This window comes from Numenius arquata, chromosome Z, assembly GCF_964106895.1.
Source record: "Numenius arquata chromosome Z, bNumArq3.hap1.1, whole genome shotgun sequence".
NCBI lineage: Eukaryota > Metazoa > Chordata > Aves > Charadriiformes > Scolopacidae > Numenius > Numenius arquata.
Window position 1 is genome coordinate 27,182,041 of NC_133616.1, and position 19,031 is coordinate 27,201,071.

At 40.4% G+C, this 19,031-nt stretch overlaps 1 protein-coding gene across 1 annotated transcript in view; it reads right to left on the reverse strand.

Moving 5' to 3' along the window:
- ANKDD1B (ankyrin repeat and death domain containing 1B) overlaps positions 1-16,812 on the reverse strand; it is a 28,932-nt gene extending 12,120 nt beyond the window's left edge. The window contains exons 1-9 of the mRNA XM_074166573.1: positions 16,737-16,812; positions 13,014-13,117; positions 10,887-10,985; positions 8,194-8,292; positions 7,997-8,101; positions 6,293-6,391; positions 3,830-3,928; positions 1,933-2,031; positions 928-1,026 (exon numbers count right to left, since the gene is read on the reverse strand). Coding sequence (XP_074022674.1) covers positions 928-1,026; positions 1,933-2,031; positions 3,830-3,928; positions 6,293-6,391; positions 7,997-8,101; positions 8,194-8,292; positions 10,887-10,985; positions 13,014-13,117; positions 16,737-16,812 — 879 coding nt within the window. The remainder of the gene's footprint in view (positions 1-927; positions 1,027-1,932; positions 2,032-3,829; positions 3,929-6,292; positions 6,392-7,996; positions 8,102-8,193; positions 8,293-10,886; positions 10,986-13,013; positions 13,118-16,736) is intronic.
- Positions 16,813-19,031: the final 2,219 nt, after the last annotated feature.

A 19,031-nucleotide genomic window follows, 5' to 3' on the forward strand; every position in this document is an offset into this window, starting at 1 on the left:
TCTTACTAAGTACAGCTAAAGAATAATTCCATACCGCTGCCATTCACAGATGCCCGACACCAGTTCATTAGTGTCTTTATAAACCCCAGCCATTTCTTCAGTGCTACAGAAGAATAAAGCAAGCTCTTATGCAACACTGCACTGGAAATGTTTCCCAAACGTAAGTTACAGTTTTATGAGTTACTTCTGCTACAGAAAGCCAAGGAGAACAAGCAGCACAGTAACTGCCTGATCTTTAACACAAATCATTTCAAGCACATTATAAATTGCTCTTCCTTGTAGTGTTACACAACAGGCCAGTGATCATGGCAGATAAGTCACGAAGCCCAGATTCTGTTTTCATCCTGTACTGTAAAAGTGGAAAATAATTTCCTATTCACAGCAAATCTCACGGGTAACAAAAACTGTAATATCTAAACTGAGACAAGATTTGAATATTAGGAATAACTCCTTTTTTTTAAACCCCGAAGAATGGTGGCGTGCAGATTTTGAAGGTATATGCTTTGAGTGCAGAGGGTGAAAGCGCTCAAGTGTTTATTTACCTTTTATTTACCTTTATTCAAAATCATTTACAATTCTTTACTCTTTGCCCATGGCACACAGGCAGGCCTGCCTCACTGCTTCTTAGTTCAAGCAGGGTACTTTGCTCACCTCCTCCTAATGCCTGTTCCTTGGCTTAGCCTGGCCACCCCCACACTGTGCTGCACCAGTCTGCCCAGGCACTAACTGGGTTTGTGTGAGTCCTTTGTGAGGACCTTGTCTTTGTTGGTCCATACATATTGATAACATCCATAAACCACGTAATATGTATAGTAAAAAATTTAAGGAACTAGTCAATCTCATTCAGCTGTCTGAATCCCCAAGGATGGCCACAAAAGACAGAACAGGCTGAACAACAGCAGAACAATCATACTGATATACACTCACCTCGGGTTTAGGAACCAGGCCAACATTCCTATCAATAAGAAAATTAACCAAGGAGAGATGTCCATTCTGAACTGCAATCTGCAAAGCACTGCTATTGTTCTGAAATAAATGGTATAGACAGCAAAAACTTATGGTTTTGTTACTGGAAAAACAGTACTAAAGAGAGCTATCAATACAGAGTAAACCTTCATTTACATTTGTGTTATTATCCCCTCCCCCAAAAAAACTCCCTTTGATAAAAAGATATAAAATGAAGTGGATCAGCAGTGAGCATGATGTGGTTTTGTAAATACTGAAGGAACTTCCCATTTTTACTATATCACAACAAAAATGCTAAACCCACCAATATTCTACAGTCTTTTTCAGTCTCTCCTAAGATAGAGATAAATCAGCATTGGCAGCTACACTGTGCCATGGAAAATGCCAATGCCAAAATGTCTCCTAGGCTGTTAGTTCAATTTGTTTCTAACAAGCAAGCACAGCCACATTAACAAACTTTTAAAAATAAATCAATAGAAAATTTTCACTTAATTCTCCTAAAACAAACAAACTCTCAGTCTGCTGGAATCATAAACTTCTCGCAGCAGGCAAGCCAAGGCCATTCAACAGATGTGAGCTGGACTGGAGTCCAGGAACCAGATGTGGAGGAGAGGTTTGTCATCAGTTCAGTCATATACGCTGCCAAAAAGGAGGATTTTCAATTACCCTAGTTGGTTACATTTCCTAGTCATTTGTTTTACTATTGGACATACAGTAAATAAAAAAGCTCTGCCACAGTACTCTGTCAAATAAGTCTATGCTATATATCTTCCACATCTGTTTTATTCTGTCAGCACTCTCTGCGTTCCCAATTGTATTTTATTAATTAATTTACTATTTTACTATTTCATAAAAATAAGCAGAGCAAATATACTGTTAGTACACACAGAAAAGAGAAGATAAGGTCCTTCCCACAGCCCAAGATGTCCCAGTGTCTGTATGCTGGAGGGAATACTGTGTACATACTTGAGTTAAAACATTGATGTCACTCCCTGCTTCCAGTAAGAGTTCAGCGCATTTTTCGTGACCTCCCTCAACAGACAAGTAAAATGGAGTTTCTCCGTTCTAGAGCAACAGAGAGAAAGTGTCTGTTCCAATTTAAGCCATGTGACTATAAGGCTGTGACACAAAACAGGTTAGCTTGATCACACCCACCCAGTTCAACAGAAAGGGGGAGGTGGTCACAAGAGAACACAACCTGAATGCTCCTAAATTAACGTTTAAATGGAATGGCAACTCACCAACACTTAAGTAACAGAAGACATTTATGTGGACAGATGTACAGTAAAAGTTTACGATACAGATAACTATTTCATAAATATTAATCACGCTCTTTTCAAAGAAGATTGCTAGCAACAAGCACAGAAACCAAGACAGTAGGTAATAGTTGCTGCTGTTCAACACCAGGCAACACTGCTAGCATGCTAGCACATATCATAAGTACCAATTTCTGTTCAGTCCAATACCATGGATTTGTGACAAATTCCCAACTCTAGTCCTAGTTATAAGGAACATTTCTAGCAGAAATAAATCTGTTGCATATTTATTTCATTAAAGTCTCCAACTTTCCACAGCAAATCTCTAAAATAAGTTACATCAGCTGCACAATGATCTAATCCCTGCTTCTCAACTCCTAAAAGACACAGAGGTTTACTGGAAGTTACACTAGTGCTTCAACATTCACAGAAACATCAATAAATTCTGATTTTATCTTGCTTAAACTCCTGCCACCATTACTCTGGTAAACTTAAAACATTTTAGTGCTTTGCTCATGCTGGGGAAAGAAAGACCTGTTTATCCACAGACCAGAACATCTCCAGATAGACAGGAAGGTCACACCATTAGCCATGGCAAGGCAGGGCCACAAGCAGCACAAGCTTTGCGTGCAGAAGCAGCATTGTTAGACAAGGCTTGGAAACACAAGGGCTTCACATTTCAAAGGGGTTCATGTGCCTCAAAGATTGCATGGCTGGAAATAACAGACAAGTTGGATAAGAGAGAACCCCTCCACCCATAAATCTGTTGCTGATTAAGGAAGAGGAGGACCTTGCGTGTGAGTGGGTGTCCCTTACTCATTTCGCCCACTGGGCCAGTAGAGCAGACCATCAGACACTTGGCAGATTCCCACAGTGGGCATGCCAGCCCACAACAAAGTGAATTCACTTGCCTAGTTCATTCCAGCTGCCCCACAGAAGTAGAAGACACAAGGACCCTTTGCAAAGCAGGAACGCTGAGCTTGAACACCCTCCTCCACCCCGACTTTAAGCCTTAAAATTAAGTTCACAAGTGCATCAAATCAGGGATACAATCTTTACAGCTAATATGCAATTAATGAATATTCTGGCTGAGCTCACCAACACTAACCCGGGAAAGAAAAAGTGGGTAGGCAGCACCTGAGCCAATTCTGTGCAGTCAAATGAGCTCAGATGAAAAAGGTGCAAAGCTGAGATGTCTTTGCTGAGGTGTGTGACACGGTATGTGCTGGCCACACATGTTGAACTGGCTCAGTGAGTGGCCTGAAAAGCACCAGAGATGGTAAAAGAAATGGGATCACGTAGCCAGAAATGTTGGAGGACAGGAAGCAAGGTGGAGGCTCTTCTGTTTCCTCCTACCATGCAAGGGCATGCGAGGGGGAGGGAAGGCCATTGTGTGAGGAGCAGAGAACAGAGGAAGAGACATCGAAGGAGTTAATGGACCTGACTTTATTGGAGGAGGGACAATGAAACAGAATGCAAAGGTACTAGAAAAGCAGCAGAACTAAAGGAGTCTACTCAATGCAACATTTATTCCTTTAAAATGTTATTTTTGAGTTGATTTTTCAAATCTCTAACTTTATATCTTTCAATAATTTCTGTGTCCTTACCTCATTGAGGTCATCTATTTCCTCCCACTGTTCCAGCAGAATTTCTACAGCTTCACTGTGACCATTTTTGGCTGCTAGATGCAATGCTGTGTTTCCATCCTTGAAATTAAAATGTCAAATAAGATACTTTAAAACCCAGAATAAAGTCAAAACATCAAGTAAAACCAACACAAAGCCTTTGGTCTCTTACATACACTTCTCTTTTACATGCAAGGAGGAGGATGCAGATCCACACAGCATGTTCCAATGTTCAGACTAATCCAAAATGGGCCTTTTCAAATCTACGCAGACATGACCTTGCTGGTCTAATTGTTTGTCTCATATTCTGAAAACTGCAGTGTATGACCAGTAAAAAGAATTAAAATTCTAACTCCTAAAGAATGAATCAGAAACAAACTTTGGATACCAGTTCCTACAAGAATGGGGCCTACACCAAGCCCCCAAGATCACCGATTTAAACATTAATGGCCGAAGCCTAAGTAAGTATACAGAAACTTGTAATGGCTTTGATGTCAAGATCACAATCCTCAATCTCCTTCACCGTCAGCACAATTTCTCACTAGTTAAATAAGAAGAAGGACCTGAGGGTGTTGGTCGACTGTCGGCTGAACATGAGCCAGCAGTGTGCCCAGGTGGCCAAGAAAGCCAACAGCATCCTGGCCTGTATCAGGAACAGTGTGGTGAGTAGGACTTGGGAGGTGATCGTCCCCCTGTACTTGATGCTGGTGAAGCTCCGCCTTGAGTACTGTGTCCAGTTTTGGGCCCCTTACCACAAAAAAGACATTGAGGTGCTGGAGTGGGTCCAGAGAAGGACAACAAAGCTGGTGAGGGGTCTGGAGAATAAGTCTTATGAGGAAAGGCTGAGGGAGATGGGATTGTTCAACCTAGAGAAAAGGAGGCAGAGGGGAGACCTTATTGCTCTCTACAACTACCTGAAAGGAGGTTGTGGAGAGGCAGGGGTTGGTCTCTTCTCCCAAGTCACAAGTGACAGGACAAGAGACAATGGCCTCAAGTTGTGACAGGGGAGGTTCAGATTGGATATTAGGAAAAATTTTTACACTGAAAGGGTTATTAAGCATTGGAATGGGCTGCCCAGGGAAGTGGTTGAGGCACCATCCCTGGAGGAATTTAAAAGACGAGTAGACATAGTGTCTAGTGATATGGTTTAGTGATGGTTTTTATCAGAGTTAGGTTGATGGTTGGACTAAATGATCTTGAAGGCCCCTTCCAACCTAGACAATTCTATGATTCTATGGAAAAAAAAAAAAAAATCACCAAAAAAACCAACAAACCAAAACCAAACCCCACACCAGCAAGCAAATAAAAACAAAGACCAAGTTCAGGAAGAGCAGCAGGTTTTGAGCTGAAAGAAAATGCTGGCACAAGTAAAAGTATAAAACTGGCTAAAACTAAACTGAAGCTGGAAATTAGTAGAAGAATCCTAACCCTCAGAGAAATGAGAGTCCAGAACAGCTTTTCATTCACAGCACTGTGGGAGGAGGAGGAATTAAAATCCTTATTAGAAATGATGGATACAGTATGATTACCCTCAGTGGCCAAGGAGATGAGTTTCTGTCCTGGCTTCTCACCTCCCTACTCTGTAGGATCATAACATTTGCCTCCCATCATTGCTGTTTACACCTTCAGCCTGCTAGGTGTCTGGGACAACATTGTCTTTCAACCTCTGCTAATAAACTGTGTAGCACAACAGAGCTCTGGGCTGTACTGCAGCTTTTAAACTGTTACCAGAATACAAAAAAAAAAAAAAAAAAAAAAAAAGAGCACTTCCTGGGTGCTTGCTTGCATGGTTCTACAAATCTGACCGTTTCACAATTTTTAATGTATTTATCCTTGCAATGCCTCAGATGCAGCAAAATACCAACTGGCTCATTCCACAAATAGTTGAGTAAGGAAATTTAAAGGCAGACTTTGAAAGTTATTTAGATACCTGAATATGCAGTGTCAAACAGAAACTCAATCAAATTGAAGTGTTAAGGTACTTCTGAAAAATAGGTGTTTCTGAAAATAGGTGTTTATTTGCATCCTGAAGTATTTAAACACCTCTGAAAAATTAGTCATGCGGGATGTAGCAGTGACACAGTGACACAACCAAGCAGAGTGAAAAGCTGGGAAATATGACCTCCCAGTATGGAGGCTGACACTTTAATCACCAGACTTTCCCACTTCTCCCAACAGACAGCATACACTAGTCTTGCTTTACATTGATTATAGATGCGTATAGAAAAGTTTCCTGGCAATAAGACCAGAAGTCCTGCTGTCTTCCCCTAATTACTGAAACATCATCATCCTTATGTATTTGTTGGTCCAATATATATCACTGCCAAGACTGTGACACTTGCACAGCTTCTCCACATTACTTGGTTGTGTAATAACTATACTGAGACAAAGTAATCTTTCATAAGTACATTTTTAGTTGTACTTCTGTGGATAAGAAACCTTTACCTTATCTTTTTCAGATGTAAACAGCTTCAGAGTAATCAAATTGTTTATCATGTCAACATGGCCTTTTTCAGATGCCAGAAGAAATGGCTTTTTACCTTTCTAGAAAACAATTATGGAGAGAAACACAGTGTTATTAAAAGTAAAAATAATTTGCTTCCGGTTACTAGATATATGGTATGCATATGTGCGTGTCTATTCTGCATAAAAATTTATGTCATATAATTAAGTAGATTAATAAAGAAGTAGATATATACAAGAAGAGTAAGCATTAAAAAAGATGCAATGTTTAGCTAGAGTAAAAAAACAGATTATACATAATACACAACCTGAAGAAAATATTTGAAAACTGTTCAGAAACTGTAGCAAGGTAGAAAATGTGCTCAAAACATGTACTTCTTAATTCTTTGCAGTATGAAAAAAATTATCAAAGAACTGTGTCATTAAAAATCTGAGGATGCTCAGAAACAGGCAGTAAAGAATTTGCAAGATTTATTTCCATGGGGTAACATGTTTAATCTGAATTCTGCAAGCGCAAACCAGAACAACCATCTCTCAGAAGTTTCATCTAGGAGGCCTGAATTTAGCGCTGTATATTGTGGGAGGATTTTGGTGGTGGTGATCAAGGTAACAAAAACTTTTCACTTGTTTACAATTCAACTGCAGAAAGTTATCTTGACATAAAACCATACCATAGTGAGGCCATAATAGGTTAGACAGCCTCACTAGTTGATAGGGGCCTGTATTAAAAGTCTGAGAAGAAAAATGCAAACAATTAATAGATAATTATGAAATGACCTCAACATAAAGAAGCTTCTTCTTCATCTTTCTCTTTCCAAGGCCTCAAACACAAAGGTTTGTTTTGTTAAATTAACTCTGCTCTGTCAGCCTTGTCACATGTAGAAAGAATTCAGAATTTTGCACCGTTGAGTCAATACAATTCAAGACTTGAAAAAAAGAAGAGGGGAGCTTTGTTCTTTTGGTGGCAGATCCTACAAGAACATATATTCCCCATGTAAAGATGAAGTATCCTATTTATCTAAGTACGCCTTCAAAGCAAGATCCCAGCATATGCCTGTGTTGGTCATAACTGGCAGCTTTTGGTAAGGGCAGGGGGCTGCAGGTTGGGGTGTGTGGCAGGAGGTCAGAGACTGCCACGTGTCACCACTCAACACATCAGAGAAGCACATGGTACCTCTGTGAAAAAGTATTTTGGAAAGAGTGTTCACTACTGTGGGGAGGATGCATGAGGGGAGATAGAGGAAGAAACAGGAAAGGACACAAGGCAGGAGACACAGGAGAAGGTTTACCTGCAAGGTGACTGTAGCCCATGGAAGAACCCTTGCTGGACCAGAGAAAAAGAGTAAGAAACAAAGAGTGGGAAAAGGAAACCACTGCGGACTTACCTCAACCTCCTCTGCCTCCCATCACCTCCCCAAGATTGAGCATCACGTGTAGCAAAAGCAAGGGGAGCAGGGGAGAGCAAGTGTTCAGCTGAGACAGGCAAAGAGGGAAGAAATGTGTTTTCCCTAAGTGCTTGTCTGGCTGTTTGTTTTACTTGTTTCTCAATACACAATCAGTAATTAAAAGTTTATATAACTGGCAATAAATTAAAAAATTCATTGAAGTTCCACAAGTCAAGATTGTTTTGTCCACAACAGATGCTTCATGACATTAAAGAAATAAACATAAAGAAACCTACTGTACCCCATCAGGCTTGTTCAAGTCATTCAGATGAAGGTCTTGTAGAAAATAATCAACTATTTTAACGCTGTTGTTCTGAGCTGCAAAGTGCAGTACATTCATTCCTTCCTGAAAAAACATAAGCAACTCTGTAATAAAAAGTTTGACTTTTTTCCAACATAAATATGTTTAGAGTTGCTAAAAATTTGTCATCAACAAACCTCATTCTTAGCCTTTTGATCAGCACCTGCTTTAACCAATTTTCGCATTATATCCAGATTTCCAGTCCAAGCTGCAAGATGAATCACTGTCAGGCCATGCTTCAAATAAAATGATAAAGGCAGAAATTACCACCAGAATACCTCATGCCAGATTTCTTTAAATCTTTTTCATTAATTCAGTGTATGAGTGGGTTCTGCTCTGCAGGCTTTTAGAAAATCAGTGTTAGCACCTGGCAGTGTGAGTAAGATTCATCTCACTTAATTTAAGCTAAATGTCATACATCAAGACCTAGCTAAATGTTCAGGCTGACCCTCTTCTTGACAGAAGCTCTGGCATCTCCTGAGAAAGGCTAATCCTGTTTTAAAACCAGGAGATTAAATACTACCTGGGAATTATTCCCTCTCTCTGGAAACCAGGTAGGTGGTTAGCACTGGGTGCAGTGGATGAAATTTTAGGTGATGATGAGTAACAACTATATTTCCAAGAGTCATCATAATTTTCCAGTTAGCCCTCTTTTTAAGGTTCTTATTTCTTCTCTTAAATTCTCCAAAAAGCTCTTCTCCTATAGGAAAAAACCCCAACCCTGTTGTTAACTTCTTAGGCCCAAAAGGAATACAGATAAGGCACTTCCAGCCAGTGCCCCCCATATTGGCCACAGATCTCTCTAGCTTTTCCATATCTCTTCCTCAATTTGTGTGTACTGTGTCCAGGTGCAGCATTATAAATCATGGCTCATTGTGCATATGACATTTGTGCACAAGACATCCACCATAAAAGCACCTAGTCTAAGAGATGGAGTAGAGGAGCCTAATGGAAGCACGAGGAATCAAGGCACTTCCGTAGCAGTTATAACCATTCCCCCACTGCAACTTGGAGTGATATAATTGTGAATTAATAGTACTAAAAATGGTGGTGTGTTTATTATCCAATTAATGTATTACGGGTTCATTAGAGATGTGCTGCTTAATCAATAAACCTCTTAACTATCTCCATGAGCTATGTCAAGTCTCCAGTCTAAAGGAGGGAGTACCACATTGCTGCTAAGAACACTATTGTGTGTTTTTAATCAGCTTATTTTTTGTACTGAGAAATATTAAGAATGTTTAAGACCTTGAGCTTATTAATACAAAAAGTATGTCAGAAACTGAAATGGAGTAAGAAATAAAGTCATAGTATCTTAATTCTATTTCTTATCAATTGCAAGATCAAATTGATTGCCAGAGTACATGAATCACTCTCAAATACAATGTCATAATATTTAAGCTCTGTAAGCTTATGATGAAGTGTTTCCAGTGGCATTTCAACAAAGATGATTAACAACATCTAAGAATTAAAGACAACTAATAATTAAAAGGTTGTTCTTAGTTAGAATGAGATTCTGAGTGCTTGATAGAACCCCAACATGAGGGGAGGGTTTATATTTCCAACCCGGCTTCAATGCACCCTATCAGGGTAATTAAAAGACCCATAAAACGTTTTGAGTCACCTTATTGCCTCAACAAATCTGGATGATAGCCATTGAAAAATAATTTGCCATAAAGAATAATTTACAATACAGAATAAAATTACATTAACACTATAAAAGACCCAGGGATCCATTTCTTAACTGTTGCTATAGAGAGCACTACAACTTAAAGAAAACTGTCCACCTCTTGCAGAACTACCCTTTTAGCATTTAAATCATAGACTGTTAATTTTGGAGTACTTCATTCAGGCAATGTCTTTCAACTTGCCAGACAAAAGGAGAAACGTTGCTTACAACAGTGCAAAATTTGCTTAGGAGCTGATAAGGTGGGGAAAGAGGGCAGTATTTCTTCAAAGCAGCATGTGAGGTATTCACTGACAGGGCAGCTTGGAAGAACATTTCAGAGCAAATCAAGCAGCACTAACAAGGAGATTGTTACCTACACTGCAAGAATGTGCCCAAGCCAGGAGCCCCTGGTAACTGGAATTGACAGGTCTCTCTCATATTCATTGCAACACAATGCAAAACCAAGGCAACTTTCTCCCTCCACAACCTATAATTTGCATTACTCACAAATTAAACACTGCCGCATATGGTGGATAAGGAGAAAGAAGCAAACAGAGGAAAAAAAGGTAAATGATTAATCTGTTTTCATTACTTGGTTCACTGGAAAAGTCCTAGTTTGAGTAGCCTGTTTACTAATAACATACCATGCATTTGGTTTTAATATCTGAATCAAGTCTTGCACTGTGGGTCACCATCTGGCCCAACCACATCAGCCATACACCACTAAACTCTTAATGTCATGGAGGCTGCAGAGCAGCCGACAGTTTTGTATTAAGCTACTCACATAAAAATGGAGGGAAAGAACACAAGGAGTTACTTTCTGAGCTCCTAGTGATCCCCAGAGCTAAATTTTGCTTTTAGTGACTGCGCTCATATAAACCACACAGTGATTAACGCACAACTGCCACAGACAGCATATTTGTACATGTGACTTCTACCACCCTTGCACTCACTCAACTATTCAACACAGCCAGAACCCTGGGCAATGTGTTTTTCCTCTAATAGTGGGTTTTTTTCATACAGATGTGTGCAGTCTTAAGACAAACTAAAGCCTTTACTGCAAGCACTTAAGTTTGCAAAACAGGGAGGATAAGGCAAATGGTCACTTTTACCCTAAGTTGTTCCTGTACTGTGTGAAAGAAAACATGTAAACCAGCTTACCTGATCTGCCATATCAAGTCTAGCTTTGTGATGGAGAAGAAAATCCACCACTGATATATGACTTCTTGCAACAGCAAAATGGAGCGCAGTACGCTTCAGCTGAAATGAGCAAAGTTTTGGTTTTCAGGTCCATAATACAGTTCTTTTCCTCATGCAGGTGATCAGGGTTTCTGAATTCTATGATAATATATATATATACACTTGTGTATTTTTTCTTCAACAGCCATGCTTGGTCTTTATGTGCATTTTTGTTCCCTTGGATAGAATTCAGGTATTGATCTTAAAGATTTCTTGTAGAACCAGAATGATTTAGTTACTCTATGTAGCATCATCCCTTCACTGAAATTCACTGAGATGCATGCCTAGAGGAGATGCATGCAGTGCAAGAAGCATCCATGTTTACTATTTTATTATATGGTTTGATTTGAAAAGCTGAGGACTAAATTTATGCAATTAGATTCACTTTTGACTATCTCTCTGCAGTGCATGACGAGATTTCTCCCTCACTCAGTATTAGTCACCCTCCCAGACTGAGTCATTATCTATGTAAATGAAAGATTCCAACTTGCAAACAGTGAGTAATTTTACACAAGTGAGTAAGCTCACTGTTTATCAGGAACACTTGATTAATTTTTCATTAAGGTAATTAATAGTGTGAACTTGAAAGGGAATAGTTAAATTGAATTAAACTTTAGTGGAGAGAGTTTTGCTTCCAGTTAAAGTGAACATAACTAGGTTTAATGTAATTCACTGAGAGTTTCCATACAAGGTTGTGTAGTGATTAAACTAATTAACTTTAAAAATCAATTCGGATTTCTTATCTTATGCTTCTATGCAGATCAGCTGACTGATCCATGCATAAGTCCAAGTTTACAGCTGTATGTGTTAAAAGCTGTGGGATTCATGACATGCATTTATGCCAGAAAAAAGCCTCTTGCACAGTAATGGTTCTATCTATCAACAAAACTCAGCTTTTGGCAGGCTTGCTTATTTGGCTTGGGAGTACAGGGGCAGAAATGACCAACGTGAACAAAAGAATGGTTTCCCTGGTATAAGCTACATCCCCACCAGGAGAACCAATCAACGCATAACATCCACATAGCTATGCTAGTAAATCTCTTGTACTATAGATCTGAGTTAAGGATGACAGAGTAAAGATCAAAATACTGGTCTGGAAAAGTATTTAGTTTAATTTCCTGAATTCTGGAAAGCAATAAGGAAGCAAGAACTATTTTCTAAATGACTTTTTAGAATATGATGTAATTGATGGGAACACTCTCATTGTTCAAGAGTTTACCCAAACCAAACTTTTGTCTCGCTCTCTTTTCACAAACAGACCAAGGAATGCACCTGTACTATCTCCTCAGTGGGGAAAAATGCACACGGGAATGGGAGGCAATTTTTTCAGAACCCATGATTAAGTAACACTGGATGTTCATGGGTAGGTGATTTATACGTAGCCACAGAGGGCAAGCTGTTCTCCACAACTCCCAGATAAATATCATGACCACTCCATTGCTGTTGAACTACCTCTCATGTGGAACACAGCCCTATATTTTGTTACCATGAAGTGTACACCCTCAGATTTTAGGCCTAGAGTTGATGTTGGTATAAAAAATACATTTGCATCTATCTATGTAGGGTAAATCTGAACTCCGATCTCAGCCTGGAGCCAGAGGACATGGTAGAATGCTCCCCTGGTTCCATAAAAACTGAACAATTACACTTCACTCTTGAATTTTGTAATGTTAGCAGCATAAATTCATTCTCAAAGTGACTGTGAGGTTAAGTCCTTCTGCTCTGAAAGATGGGGAACTCGAGAAATAAGTCACCCCAAAACAGAGTAAATATTAGAGAAGGCACCACAGTTCAGAAGTCCTTAGTTCCCAGTGTGATGCACAGACTAGGCTGTGGCATTTAGACTGGCTAAATGCAAAGACCTGTGAGTTATGCTTCACAAATCCTACTGTCCTTACTGGATGTGCAAAACATTTCTTTATCAGGTCCTAGAATGTCCTTGCTGCCTCACCACCTTGCACTTGACAGGGCTAGGATGATGGCATCCCACCATGCAACCCCAAGGAGTCACATTTCAGATCAGTCATCTGTCAGATGGTTCATACTCACAGTATCTACAGCATTTATATTAACATTCTTTGTAAATAACTTTTCCATTGTTTCCAAATTGTTCATTTTAGCAGCATGTTGAAATTCTCTCTCATCTGGCAATACTGTGGAAAAACATAATGAAAAAATCATCATTACTAAAAAAATAGCCATAACCAACAGTATGATGACACTGTTCTTACCTTCTGTTGTTTGTCTTGATTTCATATGTTATGCGAATCATTTGCTTCTCATACTAGAACTGTTCTGGGATTGCATTTTTCTCCTTTAGAGACATCTGGCTGACGTTTCTAGTTTCAACTCCTAAGCGCAAATAAAGGTAGACTTTTCACAGCACGGACTGCCATTATTTGCACTGCTTACAGGAACAAGAGTTCATTTATGAAGCTCTCATCATCTAAATGGGTCCCAAAGTATTTTATAGGCATAGCAGTGAATGGTACAAACTGCAGCATTTATTTCCTATTCTTGGAAAAGTTGCTCTGTTTTAAAATAGAACACATCACCACAATACATGAAGATGTATAGCAGTAACCACGTGGTATGACCCAACTGAAAAAAAACCCAAACAAACCAACAAACCAACCAGGAGTTTTAAAGGGGGGAATGACGGGGGGAGTGGAGGAAGATGTGTACTTTTACTCAAGATTTGGCAACAATGTGGAATTTACTATTAAATTGGGAGTTTTCTTTAATGTCTTAATCCAAAAACGAACATCTGTTTGGTCAACTAAGGTAGCTGCAGCGTGCATTTAGACAGTTAATATTCAGTAACTTTGGAAAATAGAATTCCAGTGTCTGATAACTGGTTTAGCTAACTTAGAGGTCTGAGCATTTGTCATGTTTCTACCTTAACATCTAATTAATCACTGAGAAGAAATAAGTGTAGCAGTTAAATCAGTTGCAAAAATGTTAGTAGATATTTTTAATTTCCTAGCATATCACATTAAAAAAGTTAATCACTTAGATATCTTCTGTCCAGAATATTTTGTCCTGAAAGCCGCTTGTCCAATGGCATGACCAAAGAGGACAGCCCTCTCTGTTGAACTAGACACTGCAGCAATCATCTGTTCCTTAGAGGCCTCTCATGTGAATTCATCCTACCGCATTACATCTAAGTTCATTAACGCCTAACGAGAATACAGCTTGAGGCAGTATGACTGCAGAGCATACTAAGCAAAATCAGTATGGCATTTACTTAATTGCATATGACATGTTACCGATGATTATAATCTTAGTGGGAATAATCACAGTTATACTGTACAAAATGAGCTATAAATCAAACTGGTCACTTATAAATCTGTTTCCAATTTTCCTATGACATTATCCAAGCACCTCAAACAACAGAAGTATCCTCACAAAATTCTCTGGAAGTCACAGAATATTACTCACTTGTTGTACAGCATGGGGGCACAGCCAAAAAAAAAAAACCCAACAAACCAGTTTCAAATAAAAATGCACCCCTAGCATCTGTGACAACGAGTGTGGCAGACAGCAAAATCAGCATCATGAGCAGGAATCTTTGCAGAATAAATGCCTCACTCATAGTTTTCATAGTCTACAGCCTAATGAAGTATCTGACAGAGCTTTCCACTACCTTGACTTCAAACATGGGTAACTCAATGGTCGCAGGGTATCTTCTTAAGGCAAATTTGTGGCAAACATGGAAACAAAATGTAGGGCACCAGTTAGCTGCAATTAGCTACAATTAGGCCACATTCATTCCTACCGACTGCTGAGGAATGCTCATACCTGTATGATGCAAAGATAAGTGTTGTGGGAACTTAGGAAATTCCGGAACAATCCCAACAGTTTACACGCACTGCCATCAAGAAATAAGAGAAACTTATGTTTTTTTACTGTATCTGTATTGGCAAGGATGGTTTTGTTGTAGTTCTGACAAAGAATTAGCGACTGATTTTGTCCTCTCCTGTCCAGAAGCCATGGATTTGTCATGTGCTGTTGAAAAGAAGACCTTCTGTTCTGGGTGTGATGTTTCTTAATAATCTCTATCTCTTAATGCTTCTTAATTTAGGAGTTAAGAACACCGGCAATCTTGACACACCACGGCACTCACTTGTTGCACAACCTTTTGCTGCTTTTGCAGAATGATTTTTTCATGCATGAAACTACAGGAGTATAAAGCTGTCAGACTACAGATTTACAGAAACTTTTTATCCAAGCTGGGGTCTCTAGGATTCGGCACCCCTTGCACTATTAGCAAGCACTCTATTTTCAAGCACAATCCATTATCTATTTGAGGCTGTTAGTCTGTTTGGGGTGTTATTTTCTTTGGCTTCATAGAAAATGTTTGGCTTATTGCCTACAGGTTATGTCATAACTATATACTTATATTTATATTATAACAATAAAACAGTTATATCCAGTTTTTCTTCTGAGCTAACTAAAGGTAGTAATTTTATCAATTTATTTCCTTTGTGGAAATCGCTGGCTATGGTGTATTAAAAATACCCACATTTCCCCTCTCTTGGAAGGACAGGGAAGTAAAAGGATGCAGAAAAGTAAATTGCTTTGTTTACTTGAAAACAGAAAGTCTTCCTCAACAGAAACTCAAGCTTTGAGGTACCTTCCATTTTTCTTTCCTCACATTTACACCTTATTTTTAGTGACTTCAATCTGTGTTATAGTAATAAGAATGACTTCCAGTAAAGTAAAAATGTGCACCAGAGGTTCCAGTACTCTTTGACAATGGAAACCTTTTCTTCCTCCCCATCCTACTATTTTTAATTTACTGTTATGGTATCCACAAGATGAAATCTCTCATTGCCTCAAAAACCACATGGAAAAAAACCAGGAATTTGAATTACCTGAAGAGTTCAAGGAGGTAAAATACAAAACCAGTAACAGTACTCAGGTTCAAATGACAACAAAAATTACTTTTACTCTATTGTTTCTAAAAATTAAGTCATATATTTCATGGTTTGGTGACATTCTCAATGTTTTCTCTATGTTTCCTTGTTCGTTACCAGAAATAAAATGACTAGGGCAAAGTAGGTTTTTTTCTAAGTCACAAGAATCTTTTTCTAAAATAATCATTTTCCAATTCAAAGAAGTCATGGGAAAAAACACCTATCGAGCCCAACAGTGATATTTTATTTCTTTCTTTTCTTTATCTGCCCTCTTTGCCAGCCTGGAAGCAGGAAGCACGGTCCAGGGGAACTGCTCCTGGCTGTCACGCTGCGATCACAGGGCAGGGCCGCGGGCAGGGTTTAACAATCACCGCTCAGTTTCCACAAATAACCCATTTTCACTAATTTCAGCCCATGCCAGAGCAGGCTGTTCTTTCATGAACTGGTTTGTGGGATGAAAGCTGGAGACCCCATCTCCAGGAGTCATGGAGGTCAGAAGGTCCTCCGGTTTTAGTGGGCCTCCCCAAAACAGGGGTCCTGGAGCGGGTGTGAAGCTGTCGGCTGGTGCTCAGCCCCAGGGATGTGAACCCCCTCGGACAGCTTCAGGGGAGAAGTTAAAGTGAAGCCACTGGGCAGTTTGCAGAACCTGTCCCTCAGAAGATGGACGTGCCAGACCCCAGCTCCCAATCCCACATCCACACATCCTCTCCTTTCTCTTTCCCCCAACCCCTGCTCATTTTGTTCTTCGGTCGAGGCAAGAAAGGGGTTGGGGTGGGCCCCACTGTCCCAGCAGCCCTGACAGGGCTGTCCCACCGCCCCTGGGCCGCCTCACCCCTGTCCCCTGCGCACTCACGGCCGTCATAGCTGGCTGCCCCTGCTCCCGCCATGGCATCCTCCCTGCCGCGCAGCAGACGGCTCAGCCCCTTCATCGCTGCCTTTGGCTCCTCTTCCTCCTCACCCGAGGGAAGGGGCCCCAGGCCAGGGTGCGGAGGGAGGTGCCCAGCCCTGTGCTGGCCCCGACAAACCGGTTCCACTCACAACCATGGAGGCTGAGTGGAGCACGCCCGGCCAGGGCCCGGCTGGCTGCGCCCCGGCCACATCATCCCGAGAGGCAGAGGTGCCGAGCAGCTGGAGGAGTTGGTTTTAAATGAAACCAAGAACTAAATACACAGAATTTCTTGAGGCTAGCTGGGCATCAAACAGCGTCATCCTTGCGCAGTCTCCTCTTCTAGCTTTCTCTAGTGGCTGGCTGTATGGGCAAACAGCAATTTGCACCTACAAACGCACACACACAAGACACAAAGGTGGTCCTGTTTGCTCCTGCAGCGCTTCCCAAATCCCCACACAAACAAGAGGCACTTTTGGAAAGCAATGCCTTATGAGAAAAGGCTGAGAGAGCTGGGACTCTTTAGCCTGGAGAGGAGAAGGCTGAGGGGAGACCTTATTAATACTTATAATTATCTAAAGGGTGGGTTGAAGGAGGATGGAGCCAGACTCTTTTCAGTGGTTTCCAGCGATGGAGCGAGGGGCGGCGGGCACGGGCTGGAACATGGTGGGTTCCATTCAAATATGAGGAGGAACTTCTTTCTGGTGAGGGTGACAGAGCACTGGAGTGGGCTGCCCGGGGAGGTTGTGGGGTCCCTTTCTCTGGAGATCTTCAAGACCCGGCTGGATGCAGTCCTGAGTAATGTGCTCTAGGCAATCCTGCTTTAGGGGAGTTGGACTAGATGATCTCTAGAGGTCTCTTCCAACTCTGATAATTCTGTGATTCCGTGAAGTGCACCCGTACGGAGATGCACAGAGACATCGCAGCTTGCACGGGACCCTAGAGCCAGGTGCCTTTGTTGCTGACCGCAGGGAGCTCCAGTGTCACCGGCTCTCTCCGCAGGCTGAAGGACATTTTGGGCAGAAATTCCTTCTGGAGTTGTTCTCACTGCTGTCAAGCAGTGTTCACCAGACTGGAGAGGGGAGACTGTCCCTCTGTCCCACAAGCTTGACGCAGCCTTGGGATGCGGGAGACTGAGGTGCTGCTGCCGTAAATTTGGGCAGAAATATGCCCATGCAGTAGCAGTATTGATGCAAACACAAGATTCTTCATTTTCAGGTAGACAATACTTTAATTTGCTTTTGCCCAAATCCAGTCAAAATGGATGCACACATCCTGAAATGTTCAGTTTTTGTGAACTGACTCATCCATCTAATCTACCTAATTCTCAATTTATCTTGAAGCCCACTATTAGTTTGGTCTACTTAAGCCAACATTGATTATTTAATTTCGTGTAGGCAATGATTACCTCAGGGCACAAAAACTGTTTAAAGTGACTACATCAAATTTTACTGTAAAAACAGCCTTTGATATTGCTAGCATCTCAAAAGAAATATTGGAAAAGTAGCTCCAAGAATGCAGGACCATCAGTCTTCAGCCTTATACAACAGAAGACACATTTGAGTTCCTTTGCTATAAGTTTTTCTTTGCAATTAAATTACACAGTCACCTTAACTTCCAAGATTATTAACACCATGCACGTCCATAACAAAATTAATCTGAAAGACTCAAAAGAGTTTGCAAATTGAGAAAATATGGATACAAAACTATTTGTTCAGATTGTGATTATCATGTATGAAAAGCCTTCACAGTTCTTTCCTCCTTTAAACATTTTAGGTACGGTCAGGTTGTGATGTATAAGAATCTTTACACCTGATACAGCTTGGTCTGATAAGACAGTTTCATGAACTGTACTTCCAGATGAATGTTACTCAGCTGAAAAAAAAAAAAAACAAACCTGTGAAAATAAACTCAGAGTGAGAAGAACAAGTCACTGATTTAGCTGTAGCTGAATCAGGTTTCACTTTTACTTGCTTCCTGTGAGTCAAATGTTCCAGCAAAACTTCTTAAGAGGAAGAGTTTTATTTTTGTATGGTGGCTGGGCTAGTAATACAGACCCACTGTTTACAACATTAATGCTCATTTTCAAAATCAGAGACAACAGACAACTGTGGAATGATCAGGTTTGACTACAAAGCTGGCACCAAAGTAGGAATGCGTTTGCAGCCTCACAGAGAGCACGAGTTACAGTGTGAATCTCTGGAACAGTATCATAATTCTACATACAGTCTAGAAACATCAGCTGTTAGTTTCCAATTCTAA